Source organism: Populus euphratica, unplaced genomic scaffold (genome assembly GCF_000495115.2).
Source record: "Populus euphratica unplaced genomic scaffold, PopEup_1.0 scaffold2.1, whole genome shotgun sequence".
Classification (NCBI taxonomy): Eukaryota; Viridiplantae; Streptophyta; class Magnoliopsida; order Malpighiales; family Salicaceae; genus Populus; species Populus euphratica.
Window position 1 is genome coordinate 3,535,316 of NW_011499846.1, and position 21,476 is coordinate 3,556,791.

Genomic DNA, 21,476 nt, shown 5'->3' on the forward strand with positions numbered 1-21,476 from the left:
TTATTTGTAAGATTTTAGTATTACAATCACTACCTAACAGAACAATTCAAGGCAGCTTCGAGAGCTGCAGTCTGTGTTATATCCGACGCAACTGAGCTGTGACAGACGTTCAAGGCTGAAACAACGCAAGATTCGTTAGGCGTCTTAGTGAAAGTAAAACAGCTGAGCTTGTGTTTAAAATTTTTCACTCCTCAACCGTTTAAAAGCTGAGCTTGAATTAAAACATGAGGGTCGACCAAGAGTTCAGCCTTGAATCAATATAAAAATAAATTAATTATTATTATAATTTTAAAACTTAATTAATTATTATTATCAACTTAAGAAAAAGCTTGAGTCCTAATTTGAAAGGTTTATTAAAGTTTGATTTAAATTGATATAAATAAATATAAGTATAAAATTTGTTATTATTATATTTTTTAAAAAATTGATTCAAGATTGACGGGGATAAAAACCAGGTCATGAATTAAGAAGATCAATATAAGTTGACTGAAGTTAATAATGAATAAAAATAATTATTATTATAATTTTAAAATATAACTTAAAAATTAACTTAATATAAGTTGACTTAAGTTAATAATGAATAAAAATAATTATTATTATAATTTTAAAATATAACTTAAAAATTAACTTAATACAAGATTTAAGTTATGAGATCAATCTTGTTTACTCAATTTCTTTACTTGGTTTTCTTAAATAATTAAAGTAATTTTATTTTGATTAATTTTTTTTAAGATTAAACGAGTTTTAAATTCGTGACTTAAGTTTTTCATCCGACTAAATCTAATTAATATTTCCAATAATTTTCTTAAAATATACAAATTTGATAACAATATATATTATAAATAAAATAATATTTTTTATATTTTATCTATTATACCTAAGTCAAATATAAAATCATTTTATTTTATATACTGATACTACTGTCAACTATAATTATCTCTTTTTATTTTTTATTCTATCTTATCTTTTCTATTTTCACTATTCTTATTTCTTATAAACCGGACGGCAACCAATCGCTACTTGTGATTTCCCTCTTCTTATTTCTTTTGTCTTTTTTTTTTTCACGGAACAACAGCTATAAAATCTTTTGCACTTCGCTTCCGTGTCTCTGCTATTATCATCCGTGTCTGGTTCTAAAAAAATGTTGTCTTCCCTATCTTCCACAATTTCCCGCCTAATTCTGTTCTACCCGAAACCCTCAATTCCTTACTCTCTGTCATCATGTCTCAAAACCCTTAAACCCCAACCAATGATCCCCAGATGGTCACCTCTCCATTCTCTATCCACTCATTCCACTTCAAGACTTTCGACTTCACTAAAACCACAATTCGAAACTTTGGTTTCTAAGGATGATCTTGTTGTTCTTGGAATCGAAACTAGCTGTGATGACACTGCAGCTGCTGTTGTATGCCAATTGTGTCTTTCTTGAACTATTTATTGTTTCTGATTTTGTGCTAATTTTAATGGGTTTCGGCTCTTTTTTTAGGTGAGGGGCAATGGTGAGATTCTAAGTCAAGTTGTTTCTTCTCAGGTATTTGTTTAATGTCTTTAGTGTAATTTGTTTAGAGGCTTTTGCTTATTTGCCTATTAATGGACTTTTTGTTTACTTAATTGACAAAAATCAGTTGTAAATCTGTGTATTTGGGCAGTTAATGTATGATTCCATCACCTTATTTTTTAATTCTTAACTTTAATGAAGGCAGATTTGCTTGCAAAATATGGTGGTGTTGCTCCTAAAATGGCAGAAGAAGCACACTCCCAAGTTATTGATCAGGTATCATCTCTAACAAGGAAATTTAGTGTTTTTTTTGTAACTCTTGTTTTTAATTTTGTAATGGATGTGAGTTTGTGCGGGAGTGCACATTTGTGATTTGACAGGTCGTACAGGAAGCACTTGATAAAGCTAATCTAACAGCAACGAATCTATCTGCCGTTGCTGTTACAATTGGTCCTGGTTTGAGCCTATGTCTTCGCGGTAATTTGATTAGCATATGTTTCTGTTTCATTTTTTTCCCTTGTTGATCTTATTGAGAGTAAATTGTTGTCACCATTGTATAGTACTGTTGAACCCAGCACAAATTAGATAAAGAAACTCAATTATACTTTCAGACAACATTGGATAATCCTGTCTGTGTAGTGTCTTCTGCCTTATTCTGCTTTATACAGGGTACAGACGAATTTCTGCCTGTAAAAACCTGTGCTACCAGGTTGAAAAATGGCTCTATTTCTAAGCCTTATTGTGAAGTGCTTATGGAATATGTCAATGTATGCTTATTTGCATAAATAGCTAGACAAGAGCATTGTTCTAGTTCTAAGAACCTTAACTAATATTGCTAGTGTTGTGGTAGCTTGGCTTTCAACTTGGTTTTTTTTTTCGAAGTTCATGTTTGGGCAAGAGAGAACAGATAACTTTTCTTTCGATTTTATCTTGTGCTATGAGGTCTATATTCTGGCATCCCTCTGTACTGTTACGTAATTTTGTTGTTTCAAGTACAAAATAGCTCCTCAGGGCAATTTCTTTATGCATTCTGATGCAGTTGGTGTACGAAAAGCTCGTAAACTTGCTGGTAGCTTCAATCTACCAATCATAGGCATCCACCATATGGAGGCTCACGCTCTAGTAGCCAGGTATGTTAGCAAAAATGATATAATGAATGAAGAGCAAAGAATAGCTAAGCCACACAAGACAACAATGTGCACTAAAGCATACTAAAAACATGTTTATTTCCATATTGCACTGGACATTAAGAAGCTTGTATGTCTATGTTTTTGATTCATATTCAAAATTGAGATATAAAATGCTCATCTGCATCACCTGTGTTTCTTATGCTAGGTTAATTGAACGTGAGTTGCAATTTCCTTTCATGGCCCTACTTATTTCAGGTAAGACCATCATGTGATTATTGATTCTTTCTTTTCCTCTGCTGAATGTTTTAATGTTAAGGTTAGCATGTGTGTGAGTGGATGGGTTGGATTCATACTTAGAAAGTTGGGTATTTTATCTTAGGAACCAAGGGCAAAAAAGTCTCATTCAAAATCAATGGAATTGCAAATATTGTTTGAGTAGGTTTGGTTGGATTTGCTCTTTCCTTGGTTGTCAAATTAGGTCATATTTGTGTGATTTGAAAGCTGTGAGCATGCAGGTTCATGCAACACAAAGTAATTGTCATGTGATTATCAATGACTCAATTCTGCGCATCAACAGAGGCCCATCTGACTTAAGTTGATGTAGCTAAAGCTTATCAATCAATCATATTATTCATCAAAAGCTTAAGCTGGATTCTGATAGTGGTGTTTGCACGCAAGAGTGAAGCCAACATACTTTTAATCCAAACTTGCATTGACTGAGTTGATTGCTTTGTGTGTGTGTGTGTGTGTGTGTGTGTGTGTGTGTGTGTGTGTGTGTGTGTGTGTGTGTGTGTGTGTGTGTGTGTGAGTATCAACATCATGATACCATGGGTTTTAACTTAGCTTCGGGCATCCCACCTGGAGAGTTGTTGTGGCTGCAAGCATACTGTTGATTTCAGTTGCTTCTGTTTCTCAGGAGGACACAATCTACTTATCCTTGCTCATGACCTTGGCCACTACATACAACTTGGGACCACAATTGATGATGCAATTGGTGAGGCATATGACAAGACAGCAAAGTGGCTTGGTCTTGACATGAGCAGGAGTGGTGGACCAGCCCTAGAGGAACTTGCTCGAGAGGGTGATGCAGAATCAATAAAATTTTCAGTTAGTTATCTATCGTACTTTTTATTTGTTCATTTACTTATTTTCTCATTATTGTCATGTTTGCTAGAGTGCGTAAAATGAATATCATTTTTCTGTTTTCTAGCTCTCTCCAAATTACCTTATTTGTTTTTGTTCAGACTCCAATGAAACAGCATAAAGATTGCAACTTCTCGTATGCTGGTTTGAAGACCCAAGTGAGGCTGGCAATTGAGTCCAAAAACATGTATGTAGAAAACACCAAACTCCTACAATCTCTGGTAACTTATTCCCCGACGAGGATATAGTGGCCTATGCAAACAATGAGCCAATTTATACATTTTTTCCTGCCTATTGATGTGTGTGTAGATTATGTGCAGCAATGCTGAAATTCCCATTTCTTCTGCAAGTAGCCAAGACAGAAGGTCCCGAGCTGACATTGCAGCTTCTTTTCAGGTTACCTTCCTTTGGTTTATTTTGTTTTTAATCTTTATTGAAGTCTAGTATAAACACGCTCGTTTTGTTTGTTCCGCTCCCTCTAAGGCTGTTTCTTGCAGCGAGTTGCAGTATTGCATTTAGAGGAAAGGTGTGACCGGGCAATTGAATGGGCAAGGAAGATTGAGCCTTCAATAAAGCATTTGGTGACATGCCTTGCTATTTTAAAATTCTATTTTCTCCATCACAACCTGTTGATTTACTAATGCTTTCTATTAATTTCTGGCTTGTATTGATGATGATAGCTATCTATATTCTCACGTCCTGCAGGTGGTCTCTGGAGGTGTTGCATCAAATCAATATGTCAGGGCTCGGCTTGATCATGTTGTGAAGAAGAACAGTCTTCAACTTGTTTGCCCTCCTCCAAAGCTTTGTACTGATAATGGTAAGTTTTATTTCTGGTCTTACGCTCAAACTTCTAAATGGATTGCAGTGTGGTAAAACATGACCTTGGGTCAAAAAGGAAGGTTAGTTGTTGGGTCATTTAAAGACAATTTAATTTTGATACTATGCTTTAAATGGTAATTTCTTGGAACCCCTGAAAGTGCTATATATTTTGATATACATTCCCTAAACGCAAATAACTTTAGCCCTTCTAGAAAGAATGTCCATAATGAGTATATGCAAGGGTTAAAAGGCAGCTTTCTAGTGAGAATGAGTCATCTCTGACTTGTCATGTTTTCAGAGCTTGAATCCCACCACCTTCCTTTCAGTATTCACTGTTGCAATAAGGTCAATTTCCGTTTTGGTAGCTGAAAGATGAAGAGAAACTTCAATTTGAATAAAAAAGCCAACTTTGCAGCAATCTAAGGTTGTCTGGCATGTATACGTCTGCACCAAAAGCCAGCATAGAGTCAGTTTTTGTAATTATGTAGATCCAGAAGTTGACAATCAATATTGTTTGCAAATACACTATCATCTCAAAGAAGAAAGTAACTGATGGTGGTGCTTTTCATCGCTATAGGTGTAATGGTAGCTTGGACTGGCATTGAACACTTCTGCATGGGTAGATTTGATCCTCCACCCCCTACAGATGAACATGAAGATTATATGGTTTGTTCTTAAACTCATGACTGACTTGTTTTGTTTCATCACTTTCTTCCTATCACATAATTGAATAATGTAACACCATTGTTTCGATGTTTCTTAGAACTGGTCCAAAAAATTTGGAGGCGAATCATCATCACCATCTTGTAGTTATCATATGTCAGTTAACTTCCAAACAATCAGCATCCATAAGTGCTGCAGTAATTTATATTTTATTTATAGTTGAATATGATTGAGCTCTGGATATATTAAGCGTTATGGAAGTGGGCTCATGCTTTATATATGACCCAATCTTTCTCCCTCTTGTATCAAAGTTCCATTTGGACCCCGCTTTGGATAAACCATCAAAAGGATTTCAAGCCACAAAGTTTCCATTAGGAATTACCTAATAAATCTATAATTTCTTTTAGCAACATAATCATTTTATAAATGGAAGAGAATTATGGCTGAGACCATGCCCTAATGGTAGTCATACCTCTCTAACGAGCAGATTAATAGAAGAGAACCACTTTGTGCCTGATTAGTAGCATAGATGATGACATTTTGTTGTCTGACTTTTTTAGTTAAAGGTATGCTGCGTATGCCAGCTTATGGTGTCTTGTTACAGCTTTGACTAATACTTGTTTGCTGTGTGAATTAGTATGATCTGCGGCCAAGGTGGCCGCTAGGAGAGGAGTACGCAGAAGGGAGAAGTGAAGCTCGCTCTTTGAGAACAGCTCGAATTCATCCATCACTTACATCTATAATTCAAGCGTCACTCCAACAGCAATGATAGTGGTGTCTCTAAATTCAACACAGGTCCTTGTGATTAGCAGAGCAACATGTTTGGACTGATCATCCAGTGCCTTAACATTGAACTTCGCAACCTGAACTGAGTTTCTGATGTATAGATCTTGCGGGGATAGAAGTTAAAATTTGGGAAATGACACCAGCGCGTTATAACAGCTGTTGGAAAAACTCAAACTGGGACTTCCGGTTCCTTCCTGTAAGATGGCTATTTTTTAATTTTCAGTTATTGGTGCAAGTTCAAAAGATTTTATCCATTTATCTCTACCTTAGGCACGGAGCTTGAGCTCACTGTACAATCTGTACATCCTGGACAGCTTGTGTCTGCAGTGTGCATTAGTAAAAAGAAAAAACATGTCCAAAAACACGTCCCTATTTTCTTACTGAGAGACTATTGGTTGTCAGCAGAGATTTCCTTAATTTTTTTCTCAACTGGTTATCATTACGAGAACAAGGAATTCCTATTTTGGGATGCGTGGAATTATTCAATATTGCTCAGCTAGCTCTACTATGCTACCCGCAGTGCGTGCGTGGCAATCTCAATGATACGCGGCCACTTCAACTATTATAGTCTGGGAAAGCCGTAGGATTTTCATTTACTGTGGTGCTCGACGACTTGCAAAAAGTATTTGATGTGTTTGGTAAAAGTTTTTCTTACAAGTGTTGCTATTGAAACGAGAAAGAAAGACAATCACATGCCTTGTGCCAAATTTAATGAAAATATTTCGGACAAAATGAAAGCGCGGTGTTATTATTCGATACAATTTATTATTATTATTATTGTCGAACCCAAGTTTTTAGCAGTGTGTGCTTGTTTGGAAGCACGATGTTTTAAAATTTGATTTTTTTAGTATATTTTTTTTTATGTTTTTAGAATTATTTGAGGTGATAATATTAAAAAATAAAAAATATTATTTTTATAAATTTTTAAATGAAAACAATTTTGAATCAGAATTCCAATCATATTTTTAAATGTATTTATTATAAATCATAATCATTATCATATTTCTAAACACATTCAAAAGTAAAGAAGCATGCACTTGCGACAATTGTATCGGTAAGAAATGATGCAAGATGCTATTTCGTTTACCAAACGGCCACTTAACGAATGGTTTTCGATTTGTGAACTCAATGGTTCTAACTCGAAATGCCCTTTCAAACATTTGGCATTTTGGCTGTTCTTCAGAAGTAACTGCCACTGTTACCGTTGGTTGAGATTTTTCTCCTATTTTGGCCGCCGTTAGATTTCATAACTGAAATTGAATCTTATTTGGAAAAACTTAAATCTTGTAATGAATTATTTATTCAACATTTTTATATTATTTTATATTTATGTAATAGAAGATTATCCTGTCATGGTTATAATTTAATAGCTGTTATAATTTAATCGTTTTCTCACTTGACTTTCATTTTCTTCTTTAAAAATTACAATTTAAATCTAATATCAAAATAATATTTAAATTTAGATGAAAAGTCGATCTCCAAAATAGGAATTGATTTCAAAATCTAATTGATTTCTTCTCTCTTTAATAACACAAAATCTCACTAAAATCAAAAGCTAATTTTTGGTTTTTAACCTATTTGTAGTTGCAAATTGTAAATTAATTCTTATTTTTTCAAAACCCTAAAAAACTCCAAATTAATTTTAAAACCCGTTTTTTCCCTTCAAAAACTTCGATCATTCTTGTACTTCTTGACGGCCTCAAGCGAACCGGTAATTCATTGCAACTTGTTTACATCATTTTTCCCATTAAATTTGATATGACCAAGTAAGGTTTGAAGTAAATAAAAAATAATAATAATGTTCAACTTGTTTTTGTTTTTAGTCTGCGACCGCTCTGGTGATCCTCTAATTGGAAAGAGGAACTACAACTACATGGATGCTGTTCGGTCCAATCTTGGAAAAATTCTTGGTGCTCCATGGAGCTAGCTTGATTGAATCTTTTTAAAAACCCTAATTTATTATTTATATTTTCATTTTTAATTTTGTCAGACGATGGCCTCACGGTCAAGATACGTGGATTTGTCCAGCATCTGAATCATTTTGGAGTTGTCGTTGGCTACACAATTGCATCATGTCTTCTTCTTTAAGAAGCTCATTGTTATCATTGAAAAGTTTGGATTCTTTTGGTGAAGGTAGTATTATTTGCCAGAGAAAAAGGTGAGGGTTGCGATTCTTTTTTTTTTAAAAAAAAAATATTATGGTAATTTTGTTATTTTAATATAACGAGGGCTTTTTAGTTTTTTATTGATTTTTTTTTGTTGGCATTAGTAAGAATGTAATATGTTATCAAATTTTAAAAATTATGTTCATTCTATATATAAATTATAATTTCTAAAAAAATAAAGATAAAGTAAAAAAATAACTGAACTATAGAAATATCAATATAATTTTCACTTTATTTAATGTGAAATATATCCACTAACACTTTACTTATTTGCAACCTATCTTTTAGTTAGTGTTTATAAATACACAAAGACAATTAGAATAAAACACTCTTTAGCCTAACAAGTAAGTAAGGTTTCATTTGCATTCTCCAGAATAAAAAATTGATGGGTGATATATAGTTTTAAAGAGATTATTTGTTGAGTGTTCGGTTGAGGAATAACAACAGCAGAGGTGGCTACAGCCATGAGAGACAGAAAGACAATAACAGAGGCGTTGGTAATAACAACAGAGGAATTAATCGTGGTAGCAGATGAAGGGAAACCACCAAAGAATAACATCCACCAAATGAAGGAGCTACAACAAAGGAAGGGACGTCAACAGGGGAAGGAATCGTTGCAGCAACAGAAAGAATCGGTGTAGCCATGTGTGAATTTATGTTTGTAGAGTCCATTACAGAGATGAACACCAAGTATGCACTGGTACCAAGTTAGAAATAGAAAACAATAATGTATAGCCAGTGAAGTTGAGTTTATTTTTTGAACATTATGGATTTAAGTTTTATAAATTTTAAAATTATTAAAAATTTATATAATAATTAATTTTAAAATTTATAAAATTAGTTAAAATATATGTAAACTAGCATAGACATTTACATTAATAAAAATAATTAAAAGAGCAATATTTATTTGTATGAATAGTAATGATTCTGAAGAGAATAACAATAATCTTTTGTATATTTATATATATATTTTTAGGGTTGCGTATAATAATATTAATGGAATACATTACAAATGATAAGTAAACTATATACATGCTGTAAGAAAACAGAAAAATAAAAAAAGAAGAGAGACATCCTTTCCATAATACAAGTTGTCAGGTGATCTTCACTTAACTTTCCCAAGATTGCATGCCAGCTTTAATTAGATGGGAAAAGGAAATGCATTGTATCTGTACAAAATACGTATAGCTAGATGAGCATGTCGGTTCTAAATGGGTGATCAAACACCAATTCCACTGCAGATCTATAGTCTTACAGAGAGGGACTGATTTGACGTTGTTGCATACAATTAAGAAATCTAAAGGTTTCGCAAGTGAGGTTATGGTTTAGCGGTAGAAGGGGTTTGTCTTTTTTTTCTGTACCTGGATTCGAATCTCATCATGCACGTCTGTCATTCTCGCGGTGCCTTACCTGCTCACTGGGCTTGCAAGATGTTCAGTGGGCCATGGAGATTAGTCGTAGTGCGTGTAAGCTTGCCCGGATACCCCACGTAAATAAAAAAAAAAAAATCTAAAGGTTTCTATCAGAAGTTTTTCCACAGGTAACGACGACGAGGGATGCTGCCGTACTGGAAGAGGGATGCAGCTGGTTCCCATGTCATCAGTGATATGTCAGCCCATTCAACGCTATGCATTTCCTGGCTGTAAGGGAAACTTTACAACAATGTTACACCACACCACAGCACGTAAGCAACATTATAAAATATATAGTGAGAGTAACATTTCTCTGCAACTAAAGTTTCATTCAAAATGCTGTCCAGAAAAAGAAAAGGCTTCATTCAATATAATATTATGAGAGCTTATTTCATGTAAGTTTAACCTAACAATTTGTATACCAAATTGTTCCTTCAATAAAACAAATTCGATTCATAGTGATTTCAATTTAATCTAGTAGTTATATAATAAAAGAGGACTATCCAATACCATAGCTCAGGATTCCTTCGAAGGGTCAAATTAGCTCCACCTGGCTTTAGGTGGCGAGTCTAGCTATAGTACGTACTAGGAAGACAATCGAAACTCCCTTTTCTTTTTTTAATAATCGAGATTTTATTAAAAGAGAACCAAATTACTAATTAGTTAAGGACAATCTAGTTGATAGAGAAAATTAAAGAGTTCTAAACAAGAGAAAAAGAAAGATAGCAAAGTAAAAGACAGGAAAACAAGAGTTAAAACTATACACAGGTCAACGTTAATTAGATTAGATCCACTGCACACAAAATTATAATTTATAGTTCTTAGCCAAAGTGCTAGCATATGAAGAACGAGATCAAAGATAAAGTTCCGATCAAGCTCTTTATCTTAAAAAATGAGTTTGTTTTCGGCATTCCGAATTCCCCACATAGAATGGTAAAGTGATTGAGCCTCTACACAGAAATCTGCATTAAATCAGAACACCCCACTGTAGAATGACTTTATCTATAGTGTTTGCATTCCAAAATCCAGGAAGACAATGGGAACTTCGTGGTTATTCGAGGATAGTGGGGTTAATCTCAACAGTCAAGACAAGGACAAAACCTGAGTACCCCACTAGCCAGTAGCCACCCTTGAGTGGTATTTCATTCGGAGTTTTTGGTGGCTAAAACTGAATTATTCCTGTGATAATGCATGCGATGTCGCTAGAACAAGCACGACAAAAAAAAAAAAAGCGTCCTCTTTCCAAAAGCGAATCCTGTTATAATGCAATAGATCTTCTTGGGAAGGTTGGTGTGCAAAATGGGGCCAAGGACATGAACGCTGACAGATAATTTCTAAGGCTTCTGGACCACCGTTTGCATGCGACAACATACAACTCAATCTCCAAACATCCATGGCGATAATATAAAATAATTAAAGAAGATCCATGGATGGTTTCTGTGTTTGAAATTTAATAAAATAAAGAGAGTTTTTTACATAAAGCAGCATAGATTGGGCAAAACTAAACAAAAGTATCCATGTTCCATAATTAATTCAGTTGGGGAAGCAACGTCCCTTCTTTCTGAGTCAGCACTCTCCTTTTGAAAGATCTGTCACTGTTATTCTTGTCCCACTGTCTTATACCGTAACGAATCATCCCGATAAAAGCATTACGCGCTATATATATTGAATTTGTTTGCTTGTTGGTAAATCGAAATATATTAACAATATACTAAAAAGATTCAGTGGCTATATTACTTTTCCATAGATATAAATTAAAATAGTATAATAACAATCTAGCCATTAATACAAAAAATTACAAAGATAATAAGGAAAAGGGTGTGTTTTTTTTACATTAAAAAAATAGTTGAAAAGAAAATAATCAATACAAGTTTTGATAGAGTTGTAAGTCATCGAAAGTGGGTACTTGACACTGATACTATCTACACAAAGACACTTGTGCTTAAGCTGCCTGAATCTTGCATAGGGCAGACCCAAGTGTCGCATGGTAGATGGGCAACCCTGCCCTTGCTAGGGGCAAACCCAAGCACCACATGATGGAGGAGCAGCCCTGCTCTTAAGCGAGGCAGACTCGAACATGCTTGGGCAACTCTAATCGACGAGGCAGACCTCAGCACCAAATGGTGTTTGGATCTTGATACAGGCTTGATTGGTTATGACAACCACAATTTTCACATGGCACTTGGGTCTTGACAAAGACCTGATTGGCTATGACAGACCAAACGCTACGTGGCATAAAAACAGCACAAATATTAAGTTTTTGTTTATTATTATTATTATTTATAATAAAAATACTAATATTTATACCATAATTGATAATATTTTTAGAATTCATATTATTAATTATAAATAAAATAATAATATTTATAACACAAATAATATTATTTTTATATGAATATTTTAAATTTTAATAAAAATAATAATATTTTTAATGCAAATACTATTCATTATAATAAAATAATAATATTTGTAATACCAATTATACTATGTTTAAGAGTACTACTTTTAATTATAATAAAAATTAAAATAAAATTATAATAACAATTAAAATATTTAAAATTCTTCATCTAGACCTAATAAAATTGGATCAAGACCCATTAAGCTGGGGTTATAACATCAAATCTCAAATAATCGGGCCCTTTACCATGAACCAAACTTGCTAGCTTTTCCCAAGCCACCCCATTGTCATATGGCGCTCAGGTATGCATGTGGGGCAGGTGGGCTAGGGCTCACCCAAAAACTCTTAAGCGCCACATCACACCTGGGTCTGATTGCTTTGAAAAGGTTGTATGACGCCGCCATGTGGTGCTAGGGCAGACCAAGCGTTAGATGTGCGCTTCCTATTGTTATTATAATATTATTACTTATAATAAAAATAGTATTATTTGTGTTATAATTATTTTTTATTTGATTAAAAGTATTAATATTAAAAATAGTATTATTTTTATTTTTATCATAATTAAAAATATTAATATTAAAAATAGTATTAGTTGTGTTATAATTATTTTTATTTTCATTATAATTGAAAGTCTGGAAGCGTCTACACCTAACCTCTAGTTGGGTCTAGAAGCGGCCTCGCCATCTATAATTTGGATCTGGACTTATCCATATCCATCTAAGTTGAATCTAGACCCGTTTATATCCAACCACATGTTTATTAATATGATAATATGTGTTATAAATATATATCTTTTTTTATATATAATTCAAAGTGTTTATATCAAAAATATTATTATTCGTGTTATAAATATATTTTTATTATAACTTAAATTATTGATATAATAAATATTATTATTTGTATGGTAAGCATTCTTGAAATTCTTAATATAATTATTTATGTTATAAATAGTATTATTTTTATTATAATTAATATTATTAATTAATTAATTAATAATTTTTTTTAAAAAAATTATTATAATTTTTTATAAAAATGAAAAATAAACCCGTCACATAACACGGACATAGGCATCCCACGAGTACATGCTATAACAAGACAGAAATATTGGAAGATATATCAACGAGAAGGCAAACGACAACAAGTAGCTAAGAAAGAAGAGTTTAACGACAAGAGAGCAAAATAATAAGTCTCATTTTAGCTAATTAACATAATTATTTAAGTTGGCTTGCTGAAATCAAGACATGCATTGAATCCTATGAATAGTTAAGGTTTAGGGTTCAGCATGCATGCCTCTGCGTGCAAATATTATAATAGTTTGAGGCATGCAACTAAATAATTTTGAGGTATGATCGACGCCAATACCATGATTCGGTGATCAATGTCCTTTTTCAATACACACACACTTTATCTTTTATATTTATTCAAGTGAAATAAACTTTCTAACAACCTATTTAATTCAATATATATAGTATCAGAGTTTAAAAAAAAAAAACTTGTCCCACTACTAAGTATATATAAAAAAATTAATATATATATATATATGTATATATATATATGTATATAGAAAGAGAGAGATCATAGATTTAAATGTTGGGTTTGAATTCAGTCAACAAAGCTTAAATGAAATTTCTCGTAAATAATTAATGTGGTGTTGGTATTAGAAAAAACAAGTATAAAACCATTTATTGAATTTCACTTAACAAATGAAGTATTTTGATTAAGTGATTTTTAGTCATTTTGTCCAAGCTGTTAATTAGGGGTTAAAAAGTTGTTAAAGTATAGATTCAAATTCCATGAACGTTTGTTATGTTAGACTATAAAACTATTATTAAATTTTTATTTAATAATTTAAATTTTTGAATTTAGATGATTTTTAATATAATATAGAGCTTTAATGATCATTTAATTAAGAATTTAAATTTTATTATTTTTATCTTTAATTGAATTAAAAAATTTAAGTGTTAAAATATGAAAGTTATGTTTGTAAAACCTTATCTCTAAAAATTAATTTTTTTAACCTTGCTAATAAGTTTATTTTTCAAGATAATAGAATCAACTTGAATACATTCATGGATATAAATTATGGATGGGCATGTTCATTTTCAAGAGTTAAATTACATAAAAGAGTATGTCAACTCAAGATTCTCAATCGGTTATATATTTACATGAATGTTGAGAAATACAAATAATAAATTTTGAATTATAAATATTTTCTCTTTTAAATTAACTTCTTACTGCTTAATTATTATGGTTCGCCAAGCTCACTTGTAATAAAATCAATATGTAAACACAAAAACCATCTAGGTGGTGGTCAAGTGGTAAGAACTTGAGATCAAGGGGTTTGCTCCCTCTGTGGTCTCAGGTTCGAGTTCTTGGTTGCTCATATGATGGCCACTGGAGGCTTATATGGTCGTTAACTTTAGGACCCGTGGGATTAGTCGTGGTGCACGCAAGCTGGCCAGGACACACACGTTAATCTAAAAAAAAATATGTAAACACAAATGCTTAAAACCCAATTTTTAGGACGCTAAGTGCTTGAGATCAAAGAACATACTTCTAGAAGCTCTCAAGGCATTTAAAGTTACTAATTAACTAGGTTCACTCTGGGAATAGATTGTCATTGCCAACCAAGTGTCTTCTAGTTAAAGAAGACACGTTCGTTCAGCTGGTCGGGACCTTTCTTTAGAACGAGAAAAGATATAAAGGAGCTTAAATTTTCTAATACATCGGTATCATTTCATCGGTTGATTGGATCCGAGTCAGCAGCGCCTTTACGAAGGATCTTTCACTTTCAGTAACATTTTCCAGGGAATTGCAGTGTCCTTGGCAAGATGATTTAAAATTATGAAGTGGACAGACTTGTATCACAATGTAGCTTTGTATTTTTATTTTCTTTTTTAAACCTCTTTTCTATTTTATATATCTTTTATTTTTCTTTGTATATCTTTCTTTAAATTTTTTCCGGGCAGAACTTTATATATTTAATGGATTTTTGTAATCATTAATAAAATTGACTATTATAACAAAAATAAATACCATATCTTGTTTATATGTATATATGAAGTGTCCTTGGCATGCACATTTATTTAAAATTATGGAGCGTACATGTCGTGTATATATATATAAATCATTATTGGAGCTTTAAAATCATGGAGTTCATGTTGTTCTCAATATCATTGTGAGCAAACATCTTAGCTTTAAAATAATTTTATATTAAAATCAAACACAATCGTAAAATGAATGAACCAATGACAGAGTTAGGATATAATAAATATATAGAAGGGCCAAGATGAAGATATATAATTTGGGTTAAACTAAAACAAATGGGGTTATAAATAAAATAGCCAACATTTCTAATGGGTCCGAAAGAAAGAAACCTTCAATATAAGGGTCACATTTAACTTTTAGAATGGACTAATTAAAATAATTCATCAATATAAGGCTTAAAATTAACTTTTGAAAACAAAATAGGCCTATAACCACCATAAAAGTTGTAGCGCTGCCACTAAAACAATCCCACTACTATTAGCAAAAACTAAAAAATTAGGAGGCGCACTGGTGCAGTCACGGCAACAATCCCACATCCCCACTACTATTAACAAAAACTAAAAAAATAGGAAGCGCAGTCACCGCAACAATCCCACTGAGGCGGCCTATTATTGATCATATGAACATGGTTCTTCTAACCAATTTTTTCCTTTTTATTTCTGAAGTTTTTTTGTTCTATCAACTAAATCTTTCCATAGTCTAATTATATAAAATTAGGTTCCAAATCATAGTAGAAACATAAAATTATTTTGGTCTAAAAAAATATTTTATTTATTTTTCAATTCTTAAATTAGAGAGAGAGAAAATTACTAAAGAATAGTGAAAACAAGAGGAAATAACTAGATTCTAACAATAAAAATATCAAATTTGGTATAAACAAGTTAAATTTAATGATCATGGCTTTCCTTTTAAACTTTCCTTGAAAAAAAAAAAAGCCAAGTTCTGTTTTAATTTTTAAGTCATGGTTGATTTTGGTTTTTTTTTATATTTTGAGGTTAGTAGGTCATTTAAGAAGATTTTTATAGTATTTATTATATGTTTTTAAATAAAAATAAAGTTAAAAAATAAATATTCAACCCAAAACCCTTGCCCCACAATTCTCTAACCACCAAAGTGGTGGTGGTGGTAACATGTCGTGTACCTAGCGTGCAAGTAACACATCCTTTGTTTCATATATATAAAAAATAAACAACATTTCATTAGTTCATTATAAAATAAATAAATAAATAAATAAATATAGTGAGGAATGCAAGCCTAACCCAGCCCATGCACTTCAACTTATTTTTTAAGGTTTTGACACATCAGATCTCTTAATTTTGAGCGCCTGGCCTAATTCTTTTTTAAAAAAACTTTTATTATTTGGTTTTTGATAAATTTTTTTTATTAAATTTTTTTTATTTTATCATTTAATATTAGATATTTGGTTTTTGATAAAAAAAATTTATTATATTTTTTTTATTTTATTATTTAATATTAGATTGATCTTAATTTTATTTTTTTACATCGAATAATTAAAATATAAACTTAATTTTTTTTTTTACATCGAATAATTAAAATATAAAAAAGTATTATTGAATCTATTGGAGTCAATAACTTAAGTCACGAGTTTAACGAATTAACCTTAATCAATTGACTAAAATCAATCTAATATGTTATTTTTTTAAAGCGTGTTTGGGAATATGGTTCAATCGTGTTTTAAAAAAAAAATATTTTTTTTAAATTATTGTTTTTTGGTACTTTTAGATCACTTTATTAAGCTAATGTTAAAAATAAATTTTAAAAAATAAAATAAAAAGATATTATTATGATATATTTTCAAGTAAAAATCATTTTGAAAAGTAATCTCTATCATTTTTTCAAACATTCCCTTGATGTATTTATATATGTATATGATATTAGCTTCGATTTTTTCTAAAATTCAAATTGTTTTTCATTGATTTTTTAGGTTGCCTTTAAAGTTGTACATCATGTCTTTGTTTTTTCTTTGTTATTTTTTATTCTTCAATTTATTTATTGTTTTTACATTTACTGTATCAATAGGGTCATATTTAAAGTAATTTTTATATGATTTAATTTGAAATTCAAACTCAACAAAAAATTAAATCAAAAGTTTTTTGGTTTGATTTACTGTAATGGGTTTAATAATAATATCAAAGAGGTCCATGTAGCATGTATATTTTTTTTCTTACAAAACTTTAAAATACAGCCTGCAACGTTGAGAAATAAACTAGTTATATACTAAAAAGTTTAGTATAATTAGAAGATGATACGATTTATAATTCTGTTTACCTAATTAAAATAAAGAATTATTTTAATCTAAAAAGTTAAAAGGTAAGTATAAATCTTAGCAATAATTTTTTTAAAACGTGTAATAATCACAAGCCGTGTGGCACACGAAATTTGTGTTTAAAAACCAGCTTCGTCGAGAGAAAAAGCAATAGTGAGGGGCAAAGCACTCCAAAACTAGTTGCTAGCACGTTAATTTCAGAGAGAAACTCGAAGAAACTCATGGCAATCTTTTCGAAGTTACTAACCAAGACTGACATTGGGACAAGATTGTCAGTTCCAACAAAGAGTCTCAAGTCCTTGCCCTGCTTTGGAAGAGGCCATGCAATAGATTTTCACGTGCAGGATGCTCAGAGTGGGGAAGTGTGGAATTTTCGCTGCGTAATTCGCAAAAAAAGCCACCCAAAACCTGCTCTTTGTAAGAATTGGCGTAAATTTGTTTCCAGCAAACGTCTCAGCGTTGGTGATAAAATCATTTTCTCTACGCTGGCCGAAGGTCAAGCAAGTACTGGTGGTGCTCAATACAAAATTGAAGTGAAAAGGCAAACAAAGATATTTGGCGTCAGTTTGGGTTATTTCCCTTGATATATACATGTTCTAGATATTTGCCCTCTGCTTTTGAATTACTCAGTGCTATTTTGTTATGCACGCATGTTGTCTGCTTGTTTTAATTTAGGTTTGAAGTCTAGAGGAGGATTTTATTTGTCTTCTTCTTTGATTTGTCAGTTCATTTTGTCCGTAACGTTCATATTTGTTTCTGGATTGTCAATGGATATGATCAGTTCCTAGCTATTACCGCGTTTGCTTTTGCAGTTTTATACGCAGGCCTTCATTTTTCAACTGCTTTCTTGTTTTTAAACAGCCTTATAAACTTCTAAAAGCTTATTAAATTAAATTGAAAATTGTAATCTAAATAATAGCTTCCGAATCTAATTTGGGTTAGTTGCCATAAACAAACTTTTAGAATTATTATATAAAATTTCAGCTAAATCCTATAATTAAATAAAAAATTATGATTATTTTTATCATGTTATGTTTTGGACTCATTCTAACTCCTCACAACTTAAGAAAAATCTTAATAATTAAGAAAATAATACAGCCAAAAATAATGAAAATAGTGCCTCGTGTCAAAAAAGACCGATCATATGACTCAATCTTATAACCCCACCTATCTTATTGCTCCAGATAATAAATTATATTCCCAAGTAACTAACGTTGTCGCGGAAGCCATGATCTTAATTGTAGATGTAATTTTAGCAACTAGAAGGCTTATACCCTTTCCCAAAACATGTATTAATAGTTATCATGAAAAACTCAAGTGCATTTTTCCATATTTGGAAGTTTAATTATTCCTAGTAAACTTATTTGAGAAAATCCCTATTAATGAAATGAATATTTCTATATTAAAAAAGAATTATAGCACTGTGCAATCTTGTAAGTATACTTTTTGGTGGAGCTGGAGATTCGTCCCAATAAGATCAACTGTGTGGCTTGATCGCATCAAGTATGAATCATCGCGATTAGTATTATTGACTTACGACCCCTATCATCGATCCCAGCTGGTTGATTGATACAGGCAACAAAGCAAGATTTTGTCAAATTGAAAATCACCCTGAGTGAGTCATTGAATTCATGATTCCTATGACTTGTGTTCACCGATCTCGATATTTTCTTCAACTGCATTATTAATTAGTCCCCTCATTTTTATGAGCAATGTGCTGCTAAATAATATTGGAAATTGCCATTCCCTTTAGACCCTTCACAATTATTTTCCCATAAAAAAGGGCAAAAGGTTTTGTCTGGCTTGGCAAATAGATGAGGAGCAACAGGGGAGTGGAATGAATGGTCGCAGTGAACAGTGACGGAGCAGTGTGCTTGATGCGAGGGTAGGAGAGAGAATCAAGAAGGTTTGTGGTTTTAGCCTTTAGGTGTTGCTGGATTCCGCTTTCTCTAGTGGTTTTTTTTCTTTTATATAATAATTGAGGTATTATTGATGAAATAATTTGCCATTAAAGCTTTCAAAACACCAAGGATTTCCAGTTGTAAATATCAATTATTATTATCATTCAGGAATTTCAAAAACTAAAATAGAAAAGACTTAAGAATATCAATTATTATTGTTGTTGTTATTATTATTATTATAAAATATTTCCTCGATCAAAGCTAATTTCTTTCTTCAATGATTTTAAGTAAGCATAACTATATTATCCTAAAAACAAAAGTGCAGAAATAGATTTCATGGTTCAAATTTTAATGGTCTTCGACCCACATGCCTCTCTCGTCCCCTGTTTTAAGCATACGATGAACTAGCCTCTAACATTAAGCATGTGTGAGTGCTTAATGATATAAAGTTGATAAATAAGCAATTATTTAGGGAACAGGTAATAGGGACTTAGAGGTCTCTCGTGCATTTCCTTGTAAAATACAATTTTTTTTAATGATATTAAATGTTATATATAAAGCAGGAACAACACTATTATGCATTTTTTACTACTAAAATATTGAGTTTGAAATATAGTTTTTGTAAAATAATTTTTATATATTTTTTAATTGGATTTCATAAGACGTTATTTATTTTTATGTTTTAATTTTTTTTTTGAAAAACTTTAATTTTTTATTTTTTTCTTTACTTCAAGTATGTTTTAAATTTTTTTTTGAAAAACTTTAATTTTTTAATTTTTTTCTTTACTTCAAATCATTTTTTTTTGTGTTTTTAGATCAATTTGATGGACTGATATCAAAAATAATTTTTTAAAAATAAAAAATATTTTGATATATTTTCAAATAAAAAACACTTTACAAAACAACCGCAGTTACATTTTCAAACACAATTAATCAAATATTTTATATATTTTTTTATTTTACATAAATCTCAACTATAATTTTTATCAAATATTAATCTAAATCTTACTAACTATACCTAACCATATATTTTTTAAATTTATTTTTTTAAATTATAACTATAAAAATTATCTCAAAAACAAATACTCCAAGCTCCCTATCTATTGTTAGTTGTCTAACATTAACTTGACGAAAATCGATTAAACCCAGTTAAATTTAACTGATTGGACCTGCAAATCAAGCATCAACCTGTCATGTCTACTAAAACCAAACACTTATAATTTTATCATTTTTTTTTTGTTACGTCTAATCACATGTAATTACAAATGACCCAATAGTGACCCTATGACGTGACATCTTAATGAATAATTGTTCTTGTCTGATTTAGTAGTATTGCTTCTTTCTTTGCCCGTTTATGGGGTTGCTGGGTGGCTTCTTTGCCTTTTGAGTTAATGATGGAATACTGTTAGTTCCTTTGCTTTTTGAGAAATGTAGGAATTTTGTAAAAGGAAAAGGCTTTCAAAAGGCGTTTTTGCGACGCGTTTTAAGGCTGTCAAAGGATGAAAATCGGATCCAATCATAATGTTTCGGAATCTAGAATTTATTTAATGAATGTGTGATCTCTATGAATTTAAATCGGAGTTTTTCGATTGTGGATCCAAATCTGAATTTTAACGGTTCGGAAAGAATTTGGATATCCGTCAATTTCTTCAAAGAAAAAATTGAATGCATTTAAAAGTATAGTTTGATGTAAAATAAGTTTTGACCACAGCATGTATAAGAAAATATGTTATGATTATTTATAATTTACATATCAATTTTTTATTAAAAAAAACTAAATCAAATAATCATAATAAAAAAATTATATTAATGGTCAAAATTAATCTCAATCAGGAAAGAAACAACAAAGTTATAATAAAAATAAAAATAAAAATGTTTATGCTGAATCGCTCAACCTAAATAGCATGAAAGAAAATCCTAATCTTTTACAAAGAATTTAAATGGACAGAGACTCATATCCAATCAAGATATTATAAATTTAAAATTGTTATAAAATTTATAAATATCTAGTAAAATTCATGATGCTTGGATTTAATTTCTTGATTTTTCATGACACTTGAATTTTTTAGTGTTTTTTAATGTTTTTTTCCTTATAAATAAATTATTTGTCTTGGATTCTAAGTATTAAGAAATATAAAAAAAAATGTATGAATTTTTCTTTTAAAATTTTATTCTGAATACTTATTCTTTATTTTTTTAACAAAAACAATTCCTTTCTTTGTT

The 21,476-nt window shown here is 31.1% G+C and overlaps 1 protein-coding gene across 2 annotated transcripts; it reads left to right on the forward strand.

The window, feature by feature from the left end:
* Window positions 1–1,013: 1,013 nt before the first annotated feature.
* Window positions 1,014–6,506, forward strand: GCP1 (glycoprotease 1). 2 transcript variants are annotated; one of them, XM_011035778.1, is made up of 13 exons: window positions 1,014–1,405; window positions 1,487–1,531; window positions 1,700–1,774; window positions 1,879–1,975; window positions 2,538–2,628; window positions 2,834–2,883; window positions 3,545–3,735; window positions 3,873–3,992; window positions 4,081–4,167; window positions 4,269–4,352; window positions 4,477–4,591; window positions 5,171–5,259; window positions 5,894–6,506. In XM_011035778.1, exons 1-13 carry the CDS (start codon window positions 1,142–1,144, stop codon window positions 6,023–6,025), a joined length of 1,440 nt encoding a protein of 479 aa, XP_011034080.1. In that variant the 5' UTR covers window positions 1,014–1,141; the 3' UTR covers window positions 6,026–6,506. The 2 variants fall into 2 exon arrangements, with proteins under 2 accessions (XP_011034080.1, XP_011034089.1); XM_011035787.1 differs by having other exon boundaries at window positions 1,015–1,405; window positions 3,873–3,958; window positions 4,092–4,167.
* Window positions 6,507–21,476: the final 14,970 nt, after the last annotated feature.